The 13,714-nt window shown below is 45.1% G+C and overlaps 1 protein-coding gene across 3 annotated transcripts in view; it reads right to left on the minus strand.

The window, feature by feature from the left end:
• LOC147611870 (DEAD/DEAH box helicase) overlaps positions 1–13,459 on the minus strand; it is a 110,814-nt gene extending 97,355 nt beyond the window's left edge. Inside the window, exons 1-3 of one of the 3 annotated variants that reach the window (XM_086783747.1) lie at positions 13,223–13,459; positions 11,893–12,767; positions 11,572–11,800 (exon numbers count right to left, since the gene is read on the minus strand). In XM_086783747.1, coding sequence (XP_086639873.1) covers positions 11,572–11,800; positions 11,893–12,689 — 1,026 coding nt within the window. In that variant the 5' untranslated portion in view covers positions 12,690–12,767; positions 13,223–13,459. Of the gene's footprint in view, positions 1–11,571; positions 11,801–11,892; positions 12,783–13,222 lie in introns of all 3 variants that reach the window. The other 2 variants (XM_086783746.1, XM_086783748.1) reach the window with 2 other exon arrangements.
• Between the last annotated feature and the right edge of the window lie 255 nt (positions 13,460–13,714).

The raw sequence follows: 13,714 nt of genomic DNA on the forward strand, positions 1-13,714 counted from the left end.
GAGAAGGCTAAGAAGGCAATCACAGTAGAGATTCAAGAGGCCAAATCAGGATTCCGGGAGGAGCATGTAGGCCTCCGAAAAGACATGGAGGCAACCAAAGAAGAGGTTGGAGAAACCTCCAAATGGGTTGAGGTTGTGAAAAAGCAGAAAACAGTCCACACCCCAAATGCCACATCCATCATAACGGCCACGCTTGAGGAAGAGAAGCGTCACCAATCTAGGGCTCTGCATGTGCGAGTAATAGGCTTGCAAGCGGGCAACTCACCAAAAGAGGATGGTGAGACTTTATGTAGATAGATGGGCCTCGGTGACACGCCATTTGTAGATTCTTGGCGAGCCGGGAAGGACTTGACAAGGGAAAGGCCTCTCCTCCTCAAGTTCAAAGATACGGAGTCCCATTTGGCTTTCTTGAAGAAGAGGGCCGTTTATCGTGATGACCAAGTCATCATCACGGATAAACGCCCCACATGGTGGTGCGGGGCTTATGAGACCCTAGATGCATTGAGGATGGGAGTATGGAATTCCAATGGAACTCTGTGGTCAGACACAAGAGGCTTCACAGAGACTTACACAGATAGGGATATTATCTTCTACACAGAAACGCATCAAAGTCCTGAGAGAGGGCTACCCAAAGTGGAGGGTTATACATGGGAATCAGCTTTCAGAGGACAAACACGCACCACTGGGAGGGTGGGGGGGGGGGGGGGGGGGCATGTATTGGGAGGAGTGGCATGCTTGTTTCGCCCTCATTTGAGAGGCATGCTCACAATGGTTAGACACGATGAGGAGGCTCGTTTTATGTGGATGTGATTAGCCAAGCCTGGCTTGAGAGTGATGCATATTGCAATATGCTACTTCCCACCAGAGAAATCAGAATATGCATGCAGGCTGACAGAGAAAGGGAGACTCCCTATGTGCCATTATTTGCAGACATTGCAGAGTTCTCCCGGCAGGGAGAGGTCCTCCTATTAGGAGACTTTAATGCACGGACAAAAGGGGAACAAGTGCAGACATATGACTTCCAGGGAGATGCCATTATGTTGTCAGAAATTGACTTGGCTGAGATGGGCCTCCAGAGAACCAACCAGGATATGGGGAATGCAACATCATATGGTAGACACTTCTTGGAGATGGGGGCTATGCATGAGCTGGTTATATATAATGGGTTGTCCAGATGGCCACAGTCAGATAGCCTTGCATCTTTTCCGCATGGGGGAGGCACTAGTACGGTGGATTACCTCATGGGATCTCCCGCTCTTATACCACACATCTCAGACTTCACCATCCCTCCTCCCCCCATACTAGCTGACCACCCATTACTTTCTTTCACGATCTCGCCCCATCGTACCGCCCACACCCACACCCCCTGTCACCACCTTCACCCGGATTCATTTCCATCATGATCTTGACCACATCTATGAGGACCACCTCTCCCGCCACATTTCAGCTCTCGACTTATCCCTCCCTATCTCCACCATCACATCCCAACTTTCCTCCATCATCCATGACTCCGCCCACGCCAGCTTCCCCTACACCACATGCTCCAAAGCAAGTTTTCCAGTGGGATCCCAACCCCAGAATGGATGGTATGATGAAGAGTGCAAAACCACCAGGCTTCGCCTCTTACACGAGAGGGAACATGGGCTGATTTCAGCATATAAGATGCAACGCATCTTCCGTACATTCACTCACTGAAAGAAACGGGTATTTCTCGCCAAACGAGAACAAGAGTTATACCAGCTCTTTTTGAGCGAGGACATCTCAGAAGCTTGGCGCATTCTGGAAGAAAAAAGAGCACCTACACCCATCACAGATCCTAGCCTTTGGGAAGCCTATGCCCGACAGCTGTATGATGTGCCAAACCAGCCTATACCACAAATGTTATACATCCCTAGGCCTATATCATCTTATCTCTTTGATTCCCCCAATGTCACTAGGGCTCTTAAAAAGCTGCATATTGGGAGAGTAAAATATCACAAGGATCTACACGCGGAACATTTTGCCCACGGGCACCTCGTATTGGCTCCCATTCTTGCCAGTCTTTTTAACAGAGCACTCTGTGAAGGCTTCCCACCCTCCTGGACTACCGACACCATTGTCCCCATCCACAAAGCAGGAGATCCCACGGACCCAGGTAACTACAGGACTATCATGATTGGTCACACAATGGCCAAAATCTATGGGGCAATACTAGAGGACATGATGAGCTCTATGGCAAAGAGGATGGGAAACAGAGCATTAGGCCAGGTAAGCTTTAGGAGAAACTTCTCCACGACCATATTTTTACTTTACGGGCTATCATAGAGGAGGCGAGGTCCTCAAAGAGACATGTGTATTGCTGCTTTGTGGATTTCCGCAAAACCTTTGACTCTGTCCCTCGATCTCGTCTGATAGGAGCTTGCAGGAGCTCCAATTCTCACATGAGATGATATGGGGTGTGATAGCACTATATGAGGCAGTACTCGGCCGAGTACGTGCCTCGGGAGATATATGTAGCACTATTGGGGTTAAGCAGGGCTGCCCGCTCTCACCTACACTCTTTGGCCTATACATTGATGAGATCATAGTATTTGTTGATAGTTTCAGAGGTAGAGGTTCACCATTGGCTCAAACAGGAGTGCCCATATTGCTATACGCTGACGACATTGTCTTGAACTCAGATTCAGTCGAGGGTTTACAGAAACACTTAAATGCATTGGACAAATTTTGTAGGGAAAGACCTTACGGTCAATTTGGGCAAAACCAAGGTTATGGTCTTCAACACATCTTCTGCAGTTGCCTCACGATTTTTTTTCATATACAGAGATGCCCCAGTGGAGATTGTGCAGAAGTATGTGTATCTAGGAGTCACTTTTGCAAGCCCCTTGTTCACATGCCATGCATATCATGATCGGCCAGCTCAGGGTATCCTCCCACCGCCTCAGAGTAGAGACTGAGGAGAGGACGGGATTTCATTGTTTCACCCCTCCTCAAGTGTGACATGATCCTTGGGATTCAATGGTTCCGCCAGTATACACTCATTCCTGATTGGAAGAAGGTCGTGCCCAATAACCAGGTCTCACTAGTCCACAGGCCGCCGCCTATCCTTCATGCGACACAATAGGCCACCAACAAGTGGCCCATTGCCTTGTTCTCAAGGCTTCCACACTCAGGCACTCAGGATCTAGTTCTCTCTGTGTATGTCTCCCACATGAAACCCTAACTCAACTCCTTCAACTGGTATCAAAGCCATTGCATAGTCGCTAAAGCTACTGCTTCTCCAACAGCCCGCATTGCCTGTAGCTTTCACTGATCGTCAGGCTCACGACCAACTTGCGTAGATGCCACAAGCGAGGTAACCAGTAGCACTGCACCACCACTACCTATGCGCTGCGTAAGACTGGCCAGTGGTCGGCCAAGAGGCAAGGGACCGACGAGAGGAAGAGAAAACCGCCGTGGACGTTGGTCAGCAGCGGGAGCAGCAGAACTCAGAGTGGTCTAGGGATGGAGCAGCCGTGAAGAGCCGACAGGCTGCGGAGAGTCTGTGAGCGAGCCGGGATAGCGTGAGGAGCTTGAGGACCGCCTTGAGGAGTTTTCGCGCGCAGCTGGAAAAGCCGAGTGCTTTCCGTGCGCCTACCTCCCGTCGCATGCGCCTGCACCTTGGTCGCCTTCAGCAAAGCAGTCCCCGCCGTTCCACGTGTCCAACGCTCCCTGCGTTGAATCTGTCGCCAAGCACCCATCCATCGCTCTGCACACATCAACGACTACAGTCTTGTTCGTGATGAGAAATAAACCATCGCCAGCTGTGCCCACCATCACCAGCTGTGACTGTTGCTACTTCCTGTGGCTCTTGCAGCAACCTACCTGTGCCCTGTTGCACTAACTGTAGAAGCCTGACCAGCAAGCAGCACGAATACAGCTTCAGCACAAGTCTGCACAACAGCAACAAATTTGACGCCCCTCCCCCTTTTTTTCTGCAACAAAAATTTCAGAGGTATTTGCTTCAAATTTTTTTTGGGATTTGCAATTGAGCATGTACAATCATCAATTGAGCAAGTACAGGTGCCAAATTGTTCAAATTTTGAGCAAAATTGGCAAAATTGGGTGACATTGGTCACATTCCGGATCAATTTGCAGGAAATTGGATGTCAAAATTTGGGGCTTTTGATGTAATTGTGCCATTGGGCATTCATACATGCTGTATGATGTGAGCAATCTCACATTCGGGCCAAAATTGCAGGAAATTGGAGTGCAAATCAAAGGGCTTTTGTGCCCATTGGGTTGATTTGCATGCAGGCACTGGCATTTGATGCTTTGGGCAATGTGTTGATGCCTGTCAAGCACTCAATGTGCCTGTAAATCAAGGGGCTTTTATGTATTGGATGTATATGTGGCCAGGGGGAAGCATTGTGAAGACTCTGGATGCCTTCATGTGCATTAATGTACCATGTATGATCAGAAATTGATCTTGAATCAAGGGGCTTTTCAAGATTTTATGCTTGTTGAGCTTGGCAAAGCAGCAGGGAAGACTTTTATGCCTTGAACCCTCAGAAATCCACTTGCAGTCAAGGGGCTTTTGCTCCATTTCTGTCCGGGACTGTTGTATGCAGTGGTGGGGACTGTCAAGGTCTGATTTTCACTCATTTGGACAGCCAGGAGAGCATTTATTGCTACTCTACTTGTTGGTACAGATTTGGTACAACTTTGTACAAGTTTTGGCATGGCTGTACATTGATTTGAGTGAAGAAAAGGCTCATTTTCAGCTGCTGTACTTGCCGGTACAGATTTGGTACATCATTGGTGAGCACTTAGTACTGTTGTACAGTATTTTGGAAGGGGAACAGAGCACATCTAAGGTGCTGTCCTAAATCTGCAGCAACCAGATTTTGGTGATTTTATCACATTCAGTGGGAGTAGAGTTGCATTCGTGCTTCCGCAGTGGGAGATAAACTTTGGGAGAACAACTGTAAGCACTTTGTGTGCTTTGGTGCAGTGTTTGCACAGCTTGCAGGGAGTCAGGCATTGACAAAGGTTGCATATTGGTATGGCAACCACAGGTGAGAGCTCTTCATTGCTTCACATCAAGAAGCTTGAAGACTCACATAATTATGACATTTGGCAAACCCAGTGTTATAATGTGTTGCTCCAGAAGAAGCAGCACAAGCCCATCAAAGAAAGGGGTGTAATGCCCGCTTCTCTTACTGCTGAAGAATGGGAAGATATGGATGAGCTGGCAAGATCCACCATCATGTTGTCTGTGTCAGACACTTTACTTTTCAGCATACGTGAAGAGAAGACAGCTTCGGGAATGTGGCAGAGATTGCAGGACTTGTATGCCCAGCAAAGTGCCTCAAGCAAAGTGTATTAGTTGAAGAAACTCATAGGTCTTCAAATCAAGGAAGGGGCGTCTATGACAGCCCATCTAAATGAGTTTAATGGTGTTGTCAGCCAGGTAATCAATCAAAAGTTGGCAATGGACGATGAGTTCAAAGCCACCTTTCTCTTATGCACTTTGCCAGAGAGTTGTGACACATTCACAACAGCCACTAGCAATTCAAATGCTATGCTGTCATATGCAGATGTGGAGGCCCGGAGGGTGCTCTCCTTCAAGAGGAGATGAACAGGAAGAACAACTCTGTTGGAAAGTCCAATGCAATGAATGCACGTGGGAGATCCCAGCAAAGGGGTAAAAGCCAAGAACGGGGAAGGAACAAGTCCCGCTCCAAAAAGGACTTGGAATGCCATTATTGTGGCAAGAAGGAACATATCAAAAAGCAATGCTACAAATGGAAGAATGATCAAAAGGAAAAGGGCAAAGGAAAAGACAAAGACAAAGATGAAGCCAAAGATGCAAAGCCAAAGGGCAAAAGTGGAGTCAAGATTGAAGAAGTCAATGTGTCACATGCAAGTGACAGTGAGGATAAAGTCCTATTCACGTCTTCACTTGATGCCCGTTCACTTCTTGCAGGAGATGGTCCTGGTATGCACTCATGGATCATTGATTCAGGTGCCTCCTTTCATGTCACAGGTTGCAGAGACTTGTTTGTCAGGTATACTGCTGGCAATGAAGGAGTAGTTTATTTGGGTGACAACCATGCATGCAAGATTCTTGGCAGAGGTGATGTGAGGCTTGTGTTTTCACATGACTCACAGCTTATGCTCCATGATGTCAGGCATGTGAATGAGATCAACAAGAACCTGCTTTCTACTGGACAGCTTGATGATGCTGATTATGTTACCACATTTGGTCGTGGAAAGTGGAAAATTAGTAAGGGCTCACTGGTTGTTGCCAGAGGCTCTAAGGTGGACACTCTTTACTTCATGCATGCTGGTGTTTGTCACCATGCTAATGTAAATGCAACCGAGCTGCCGGAAATCTCTATGTGGCATAGCCGGTTGGGACACATGAGTGTCAAAGGAATGGAGCAATTGTCTCGTTTTGGTTACTTGCCTTCTCTAAAGTTCTCAAGTTTTCAGTTTTGTGAGCATTGTATATATGGCAGGCAACTCCAGTGCCCCCACAAGAAAGCTCTTGGACAGAAAGATGCTCAGTTAGAGCTTGTGCATACAGATGTATGTGAGATGCCTCAGCTTTCTTTGGGAGGGGCAAAATATATTGTCTTTTATTGATGATGCCACACGCAAGGTGTGGGTTTATCCTCTTTGTTTGAAGAGTGATACATTCTCAGTGTTTCAGAAGTTTGTTGCTCATGTTGAGAATCAAACTGGCATAACACTGAAGGCGTTGCGTTTCGACAATGGTGGAGAGTATATGTCCAAACAGTTTCAGGACTTTTGTGATGCTAAAGGCATCAAGAGGGAGCTCTCTACTCCTTATGATCCTCCACAAAACGGGACAGCAGAGAGGATGAACAGGACCATTCAGGAGAAGGTCCGTTCTATGTTGTCACATGCTGCGTTACCTCATGGTTTTTGGACTGAAGCTGTTATGACAGCCGTTCATCTTATAAACATGTCACCTAAGACGAGGCTTGGTGGGAAAGTGCCAGAGGAAGTATGGACAGGGAAGCCTCCGTCCTACAAGCACTTGAGAGTGTTTGGTTGCGTTGCGTACATGCACATACACAGGGAAATGCGCACCAAACTTGATCCTAAGTCTCACAAAGGCATATTCCTAGGATATGGTGACAGAGGTGAAATGGGGTATAGACTTTGGGATCCAGTGAATAGAAAGATTAAACGCAGCAATGATCTCGCAATGATGTCATTTTTGATGAAACATGCATGTATAAGGAGCCTGCAAGGCAACAGGAGCCTGGCAGAGTCATCTTTGATGATGATGGACATCATGCACAACAACAAAGGGCTGTAAATCAGCCATTACAGCAACAAAACCAGCCCTTAAATGGTGCTAAAAATGGTCCAAATGGACAGCCAGAGATGGCAGAAGATATCCCTATGGATATCCCACAGATAGAGGAGATACCGGGCATGATATTTCAACCTTATGGCATGGAACAGGAGCCACGAATAGGTGATATGCAGGCTAGACAGCAACCTGCAAATGATGGTCATTGGGTACGGAGGTCCACAAGACCCTCCAAACCCCCGAACAGGTTTGTTCCAGGGGTTGACTACTTGATGCTCACTGACTGTGGGGAGCCCTCATGTTATAAAGAGGCTTTACAGAGGGCAGACAAGGCTCTTTGGGAGCGTGCTATGAAGTCAGAGATGGATTCTCTGCACAAAAATGGAACATGGAAGTTGGTGCATTTGCCTACAGGCAAGAAGGTTTTGCCATGCAAGTGGGTTTACAGGCTCAAAGTTGCACCTGATGCAAAGCCAAGATACAAAGCCAGGTTAGTGGCTAAGGGCTTTAAGCAGGAATATGGTGTGGACATATAGGATTTGTTGCTGGTTGGCGCATATTTGCTGTTGTCGGCCAAGTTTAAAATGCTCACGACTTGCCGTTTTAGCATTGAATGCTATATGAACAAAGAATCCACACTTCGCCACAAAGTTTCTTCACAAAGTGTCAAAAGACACATTCCAAATCTCCAATTCAAAAGAGTTGGCTACAAACACCAAACTCATCAATATCATGGACAAATCTAGCCTGAGAAGGTTCTTAAATTTTGTCCAAGTCACGGGTTTCTATCAATGGGATATCATATTAGGGATAACACAAGAACTACATATCCAAGTTTCTACTACTAGGGACTTAGGATAGCTTGCTGCACAAGTTAAACTTGTTCTTGCAGTCACGACATCTTCACTCTGGAAGCTAGTCAAAACAAAGCTTCCACAAACATACTCAACTCAAACTCATTGTAATCCCAAATTCCAATGGTCCTATAGATCCATGTGATTATGGACAAGGGAGTCATCAAGTAAAGAAAGGAATCAAGAAGACAATGTCCTGAAATTCCCACTTAGAAAGTAAAAATTAAACATGCAGCAAATAACCCTAGAAAGGAAAAATAGAGGAACGGTTCAGCTACCAAAGCATCATAAATTGCCTAATCTTTACAATCAATGCGAAAGAAAAGGACTCTGATCCCCGGAGAAAGGAAAGCAACTTTGCTTTTCATCTACTTTGTTGATTTTTAGCCACGAAATACTAGGTTGGCCCAAAAGCACCCATACGCTTTTCACAAAAGCTAATAATAGCATTTGTCCTATGCTTTTCACAAGCACACTTTTCGAAACACTAATATTAACTCACACCAAAAGCACGTTGTTCCTCTCTAAAAATAGAGGGAAGTCCTAAAAGCCAAGGGTCCTGCTTTTTCCAAGCGTGCTTTTTCACAAAAACGTTTAAAAAAACTCTCATGCATCTCGGAAGAAAAACGTATGCTTTTCTCATGCACCCCAGAGAAAGCAGTTTCATACAAGCAAGCCAAAAAAAAAAAAAATATGCATGATTTTTTCCTAAGAACGATGTAAAAGCACTCATTTGATTGCTTTTTTATCAAGTGCCTATTAAAAAATAGAGCCCTGTTTTTCCCATGTGCTTTATACGCGTGCTTTACCTGAATACACATACCGCCACCATCAATATGCGCCACCTCTCGTACAGCTGCCACGTGGCCTGTATGTCCTGCTTAGGCCCTGTGCAGCCTGCGTACAACTCAACCAGGGCCTTCACAGCCTCTATATGGTCTGTACGGAACAGCCCAGCAGTTCCACATCTATACAGCCTGTGTGCCAACAGTCACCTGCCCAGCACACATGGTTGTATGTATAGTGCATCGCTGTTGTGTGGCTTGCTTATGTATGACCTACACATGATCAGACCCTGCACGTACTGCTGCCATACCACCATCTGTATGAACAGTCTTTGCACAACTATGCCCAGACACAAAAAGCGTCACAAAGGGCCCATGGAAGACCATTGCATACCTCACTCTCAAATCTGAAAAAGCATCACACATATCTCTGAAATCTGTACCTATAGGATTCAGCATACACAGGTGTCTTTCTCAAACACATACTCGCCAAACTTTCTTCTACACACATGAAGCCTCTCTTCTCCTCTAGGCAACTTCATAAAGGTAAAAAGCGAGTACAGCCTACCTTCAAAACAAGTATGCATCAAACTCTAGTGATAGAGACATAGGAGAATATATGTTTCAAGCAAAACCCTAGTACAGCAGATCGGAAAGCTTACAGAATTCACCCTCCATGCATCATCCCTTCATTGGTTTAGGGTACTCTAATACCAATTGTCAGAGATTCATGCGACAAAATCTAAGATTCTCGCAATAGAATCCACCCAAGATCTCCTACACACACGACAAGTACATGGTTAGTTCCCATTCAGGTTTCGGCATTCTAACTCACCACCCCACCATAGATCTGAGAACGTCGGATCACCCCCGAGCATAGGGACTATAGGACAAACACCGAAACAGCCTTGGAATCCCATACTGTCAGGACCTACCCTAACAGGGCCATCAATGGACAGTCCATCAAACTTGAGTGGGTAGCACTGATGGTCTAGGTACAGACCCCTATGTGCACAATAACACAATACGACAATAACCCACTCATAACCCACACTATATAGCTTTCACCAATAGCCAATAAAAGCTATAATTATGGGATTATTAGCTTATAAGCTTTTATAAGCCTTTATTATCAACTTATAAGCATTTATAAGCCTTAACCCTTATAATCAGCCTAATACTAATCTTTTGGGCTCCTAATCCACAAATTAACTAACCTAATCCACAAATTAACTAACCTAACCCTAAGATTAGTCAACTTAACGCTAGGGTTAGCCTCAGGTACATAACACTTGCTCCAAGAATTTTCAATACCACATGTACATGGGGGGAGGTCCACGTAGTACGTGGGTCTTCTTTTCATTTCATTTTTGTATTTTTTGTTTCCATGTTCACAATCTACACATGGAACTTTTGTAACACATGTTGGTCTCAAAGACCTATTGGGTCTTTTTTAGACGCTTATAAAATCTTTCTTTCTTCACAAGATATCCCCCTAGCAATCTTTGGCATCAAAAAGTCCCCACCCACCCCACGGGCTTGCTTTTGTAGTTGGCGAGACCACGGCTCGCTACAGCCTAGTCCATGTCTATTTCGCCACATGGGGTGCAATTGCTTGGACCACATGGGTGGCACAAGTCTTGCCCTTCAGTTCACACACTTTTGTATTTTGGCCATCCTTACATCCTTGGTCCCAAGCCCCGGTGGACCTTAGACACATGGTGAGCCAAATAAGGGACTTCGACGAACATCATCCACACCCATGGGCATAGTTGTCTTTGAAACTCGTCCCGCTCATGAGGTACGTAAAATACAGTATAGTACGAAACTATGCAAGCGAAACTAATGCGAAACTCTTTTTTTTTAATGGCTGTTTTTTTTTTCTTCTTTTTTATGCCCGTTTTTTTTGTTCCTGCCTGTATTGTTTTATTGTTTTTTATGGCCGTTTCGGCAATGGGGGCTTTTTACCTTGCCACCTCCTCTCAACTTTGCATCTCTAAATGTGTACAAATATCTATTTTTCAAGTGTTTTTTAAAGTGGATCGTACCTCTGTCGAACTTATTTTTCCAAAATAAAAAGTCCCGTACCATGTTTTCGTACCTTCGTCTCGTTTTGTGGGTGATGGGATCACTCCTTGGTGATTCAGATTGGGTGCAGAAACACCACACAACCTTCTTGCACACTTGGAGTCCAATAACCTTCTTCACACGAGTTTGGAGAAGAAGAGGAAGGAGACAGGGCCGTGCAGTGTTGGGGGGGGGGGGGGGAGGAGATATTGGACTCGTTTGGCAATACAAGCCCCCTGGGTGGCTTTTTCCGCCAGGGAGGGAGCCCCATCCCTCCTTTTGTTCTCTAGTTTTTCCAGACCTTGCGTAAGGTACCTTTTGTATCTTGCTCCTCTTTTGAGAGTTGTAATCTAATTTATGCCAGCATTTTCTTTTCACAAATAGAAGGATCTATTTTTGGGGGGTAAATTTTTTCTCTCTGGAGAGCCATGAATTGAATGGGAAAACACAGCAGATTCATGACTTAAAAGCCCCAAGCAAGCAGCTGCCCTCTCAATACACTTGCATAAACTCAAGATGTGCTGCTACAACCCATAAGAGGGATAACATGAAATACCTGCTCTTGGTCCGGAGTGGGGTTATATGGGAACTTTGAAACAAACTCATGCATGTCTTCTTCGTCCTTCAAATAAGGAGGCCTCTTTTGTTTCAGACGACTTACATACAACTGTAACAAATCGACAACCATCTTCTGAGCTGCTAGTTTGCCCTTGCTCTTCTTCTTCTCCCACTGACGAGGATCACTCAGCCTGCTAAGACCTGGAGCTTTCCCCTTGTCACCAGCTCTACGCATAAAATAAAAAAGCAATACGTTTGATTAGTGTCAAAACAAATCTACTGAAACTTCTTAGCTATACTCTTGAAGAAATGCACTTACTGGTAGTAACGGTACAAGAGTCGAGCAGCCTGTTTTGCTTTAAGTTTGGCCATCCCATCAGCGTACTGGATAATGACATAGTCTGGTCCTTCTTGGCATTCCCTATTCAACCGTACAAATCGCCCTACACCCTTTGTCTTGTGCACCACATACTCACCTGGAACCAATGATTCCGGGTCTATAGAACAGGAGAAGTCCTGGACCAAGCCACTGCCCTTTTGTCCACTCGCTTTCCTCTTAGCCATCATTTCCATACCCTTTCTTCTTGTCTCCCTTAGTTTCTCCATCACCAAGGCGGTTTCCTCTTTACTGAAGGTTCCTTGGCCAACAGATACGCCCGTTTCGCTTTCCTTCTCCAGGAGATGGTGGAGTTCTTTGAAGGGATCAGGACCTGTGGCCTCTTGTGTTTGTGATGCAAGAGCTTCTGTTGCCACTGATCGGTGAGGTGTCGTTGAGGTGGAATCACAGGCATTCTCCTTGATGGGAGCAACTCTATGTAAAGTTTCCAATGGTACAAAGCTTTCCTCCACTCTCAAGGTGGAATGCAAGGATGCAGTGGTATCTCTAGGAATTGTCTCTGTTTGTATTTGCATTGAATGTGTAGACCCTGTGGCTGTTTTGGACTGCAACGAGAGACGTGGAGATTTTGTCAAAGAGAATGTCAGCTTCTTGCAAGGGTACCTTGTCAAAGCTGCAGATGAGACGAGAGCTGGATTGTAACCATGAGAACTCATTGCATGAATCTGACTGTGTAGACTCTCTGGCTCCAGCGACACAGTGGCAGCCAATTCCATCATGGCTGAGAAGCCTCTATGAGAGAGAGAGGTCCATGGAACAGTATAGGAAGGATGGAAAGCCTCAAAGGCAAGCTTTGCCTGCACAAAAAAAACCTGAAACGAGGCTTCACTACATTTTTGTCAGAAATGATGGAAACAGATACTCCAGTACATCAATTGGATTCATAAAGACTGAAAAGAATGTAAGTGGAAAGGGGCAACAGCATCCTATGCAATTTCTGTTGATCTCAAACAATACATATGTATGTATATGTACACATGCATGCATGTGTATTTGTGAATGTATGCATGCGTGTATGTATCAATAAATGAATGTATAAATGTATTGGATATATGGTTGTGAGTGCATGAATGTATGTATGTATGTATGTATGTGAGTGTATTGACAAAAGTACATATGTGCTGAATATATGTATGTATGTATTAATCAATGAAACTGTATACATGAATATGTATGTATGTATGTATGTTCTGCCCAATTTGCTGCTGGCACATACATTAAATTTTCCTTTTCCGACAGATTTCGCGCTTACCTCCAATGCAACTTCACCGTTCCCCGCCAATTCAACCGTCAAAAGCGTCCTTCCATCTCACAACCCTAACCCTAGCGCTTGCTCTTGCTCTTGCTCTTCTCTGAGACAATTGAAAGCTTAAGGTGGCGCCTTCAAGTGCGAGCGAGTAGACAAGAAAATCAGTGCCACACTCGAAACTGTACGTTAGAAAAAATCTCACGAGTTGCAATGAACGATATGAATAATCCACTTACTCGTAACTATATATATTATATTATATTATATTATATACTATAAGAAACCCTAAGGTTTTCAAAAGCCTATCAAAAAAATGAAACCCTTCTATTTTGTTTTTCTCTCATGTTGGCGGCCTTCTTTGTTTTTAGCAACTATGGTAAGCACTCGGGCATCCACCACAATGCAACAGTTCCCAGTTTAGACACTTGCTGGTGGCCAAGGAGCATGCATGCTTGTGTGCGGGCTATGCGATCGCATTAGTGAGTGTTAGACAAC

The sequence above is a fragment of the Cibotium barometz genome, chromosome 46 (genome assembly GCF_041138505.1).
Source record: "Cibotium barometz isolate CiBa-2024 chromosome 46, ASM4113850v1, whole genome shotgun sequence".
Classification (NCBI taxonomy): domain Eukaryota; kingdom Viridiplantae; phylum Streptophyta; class Polypodiopsida; order Cyatheales; family Cibotiaceae; genus Cibotium; species Cibotium barometz.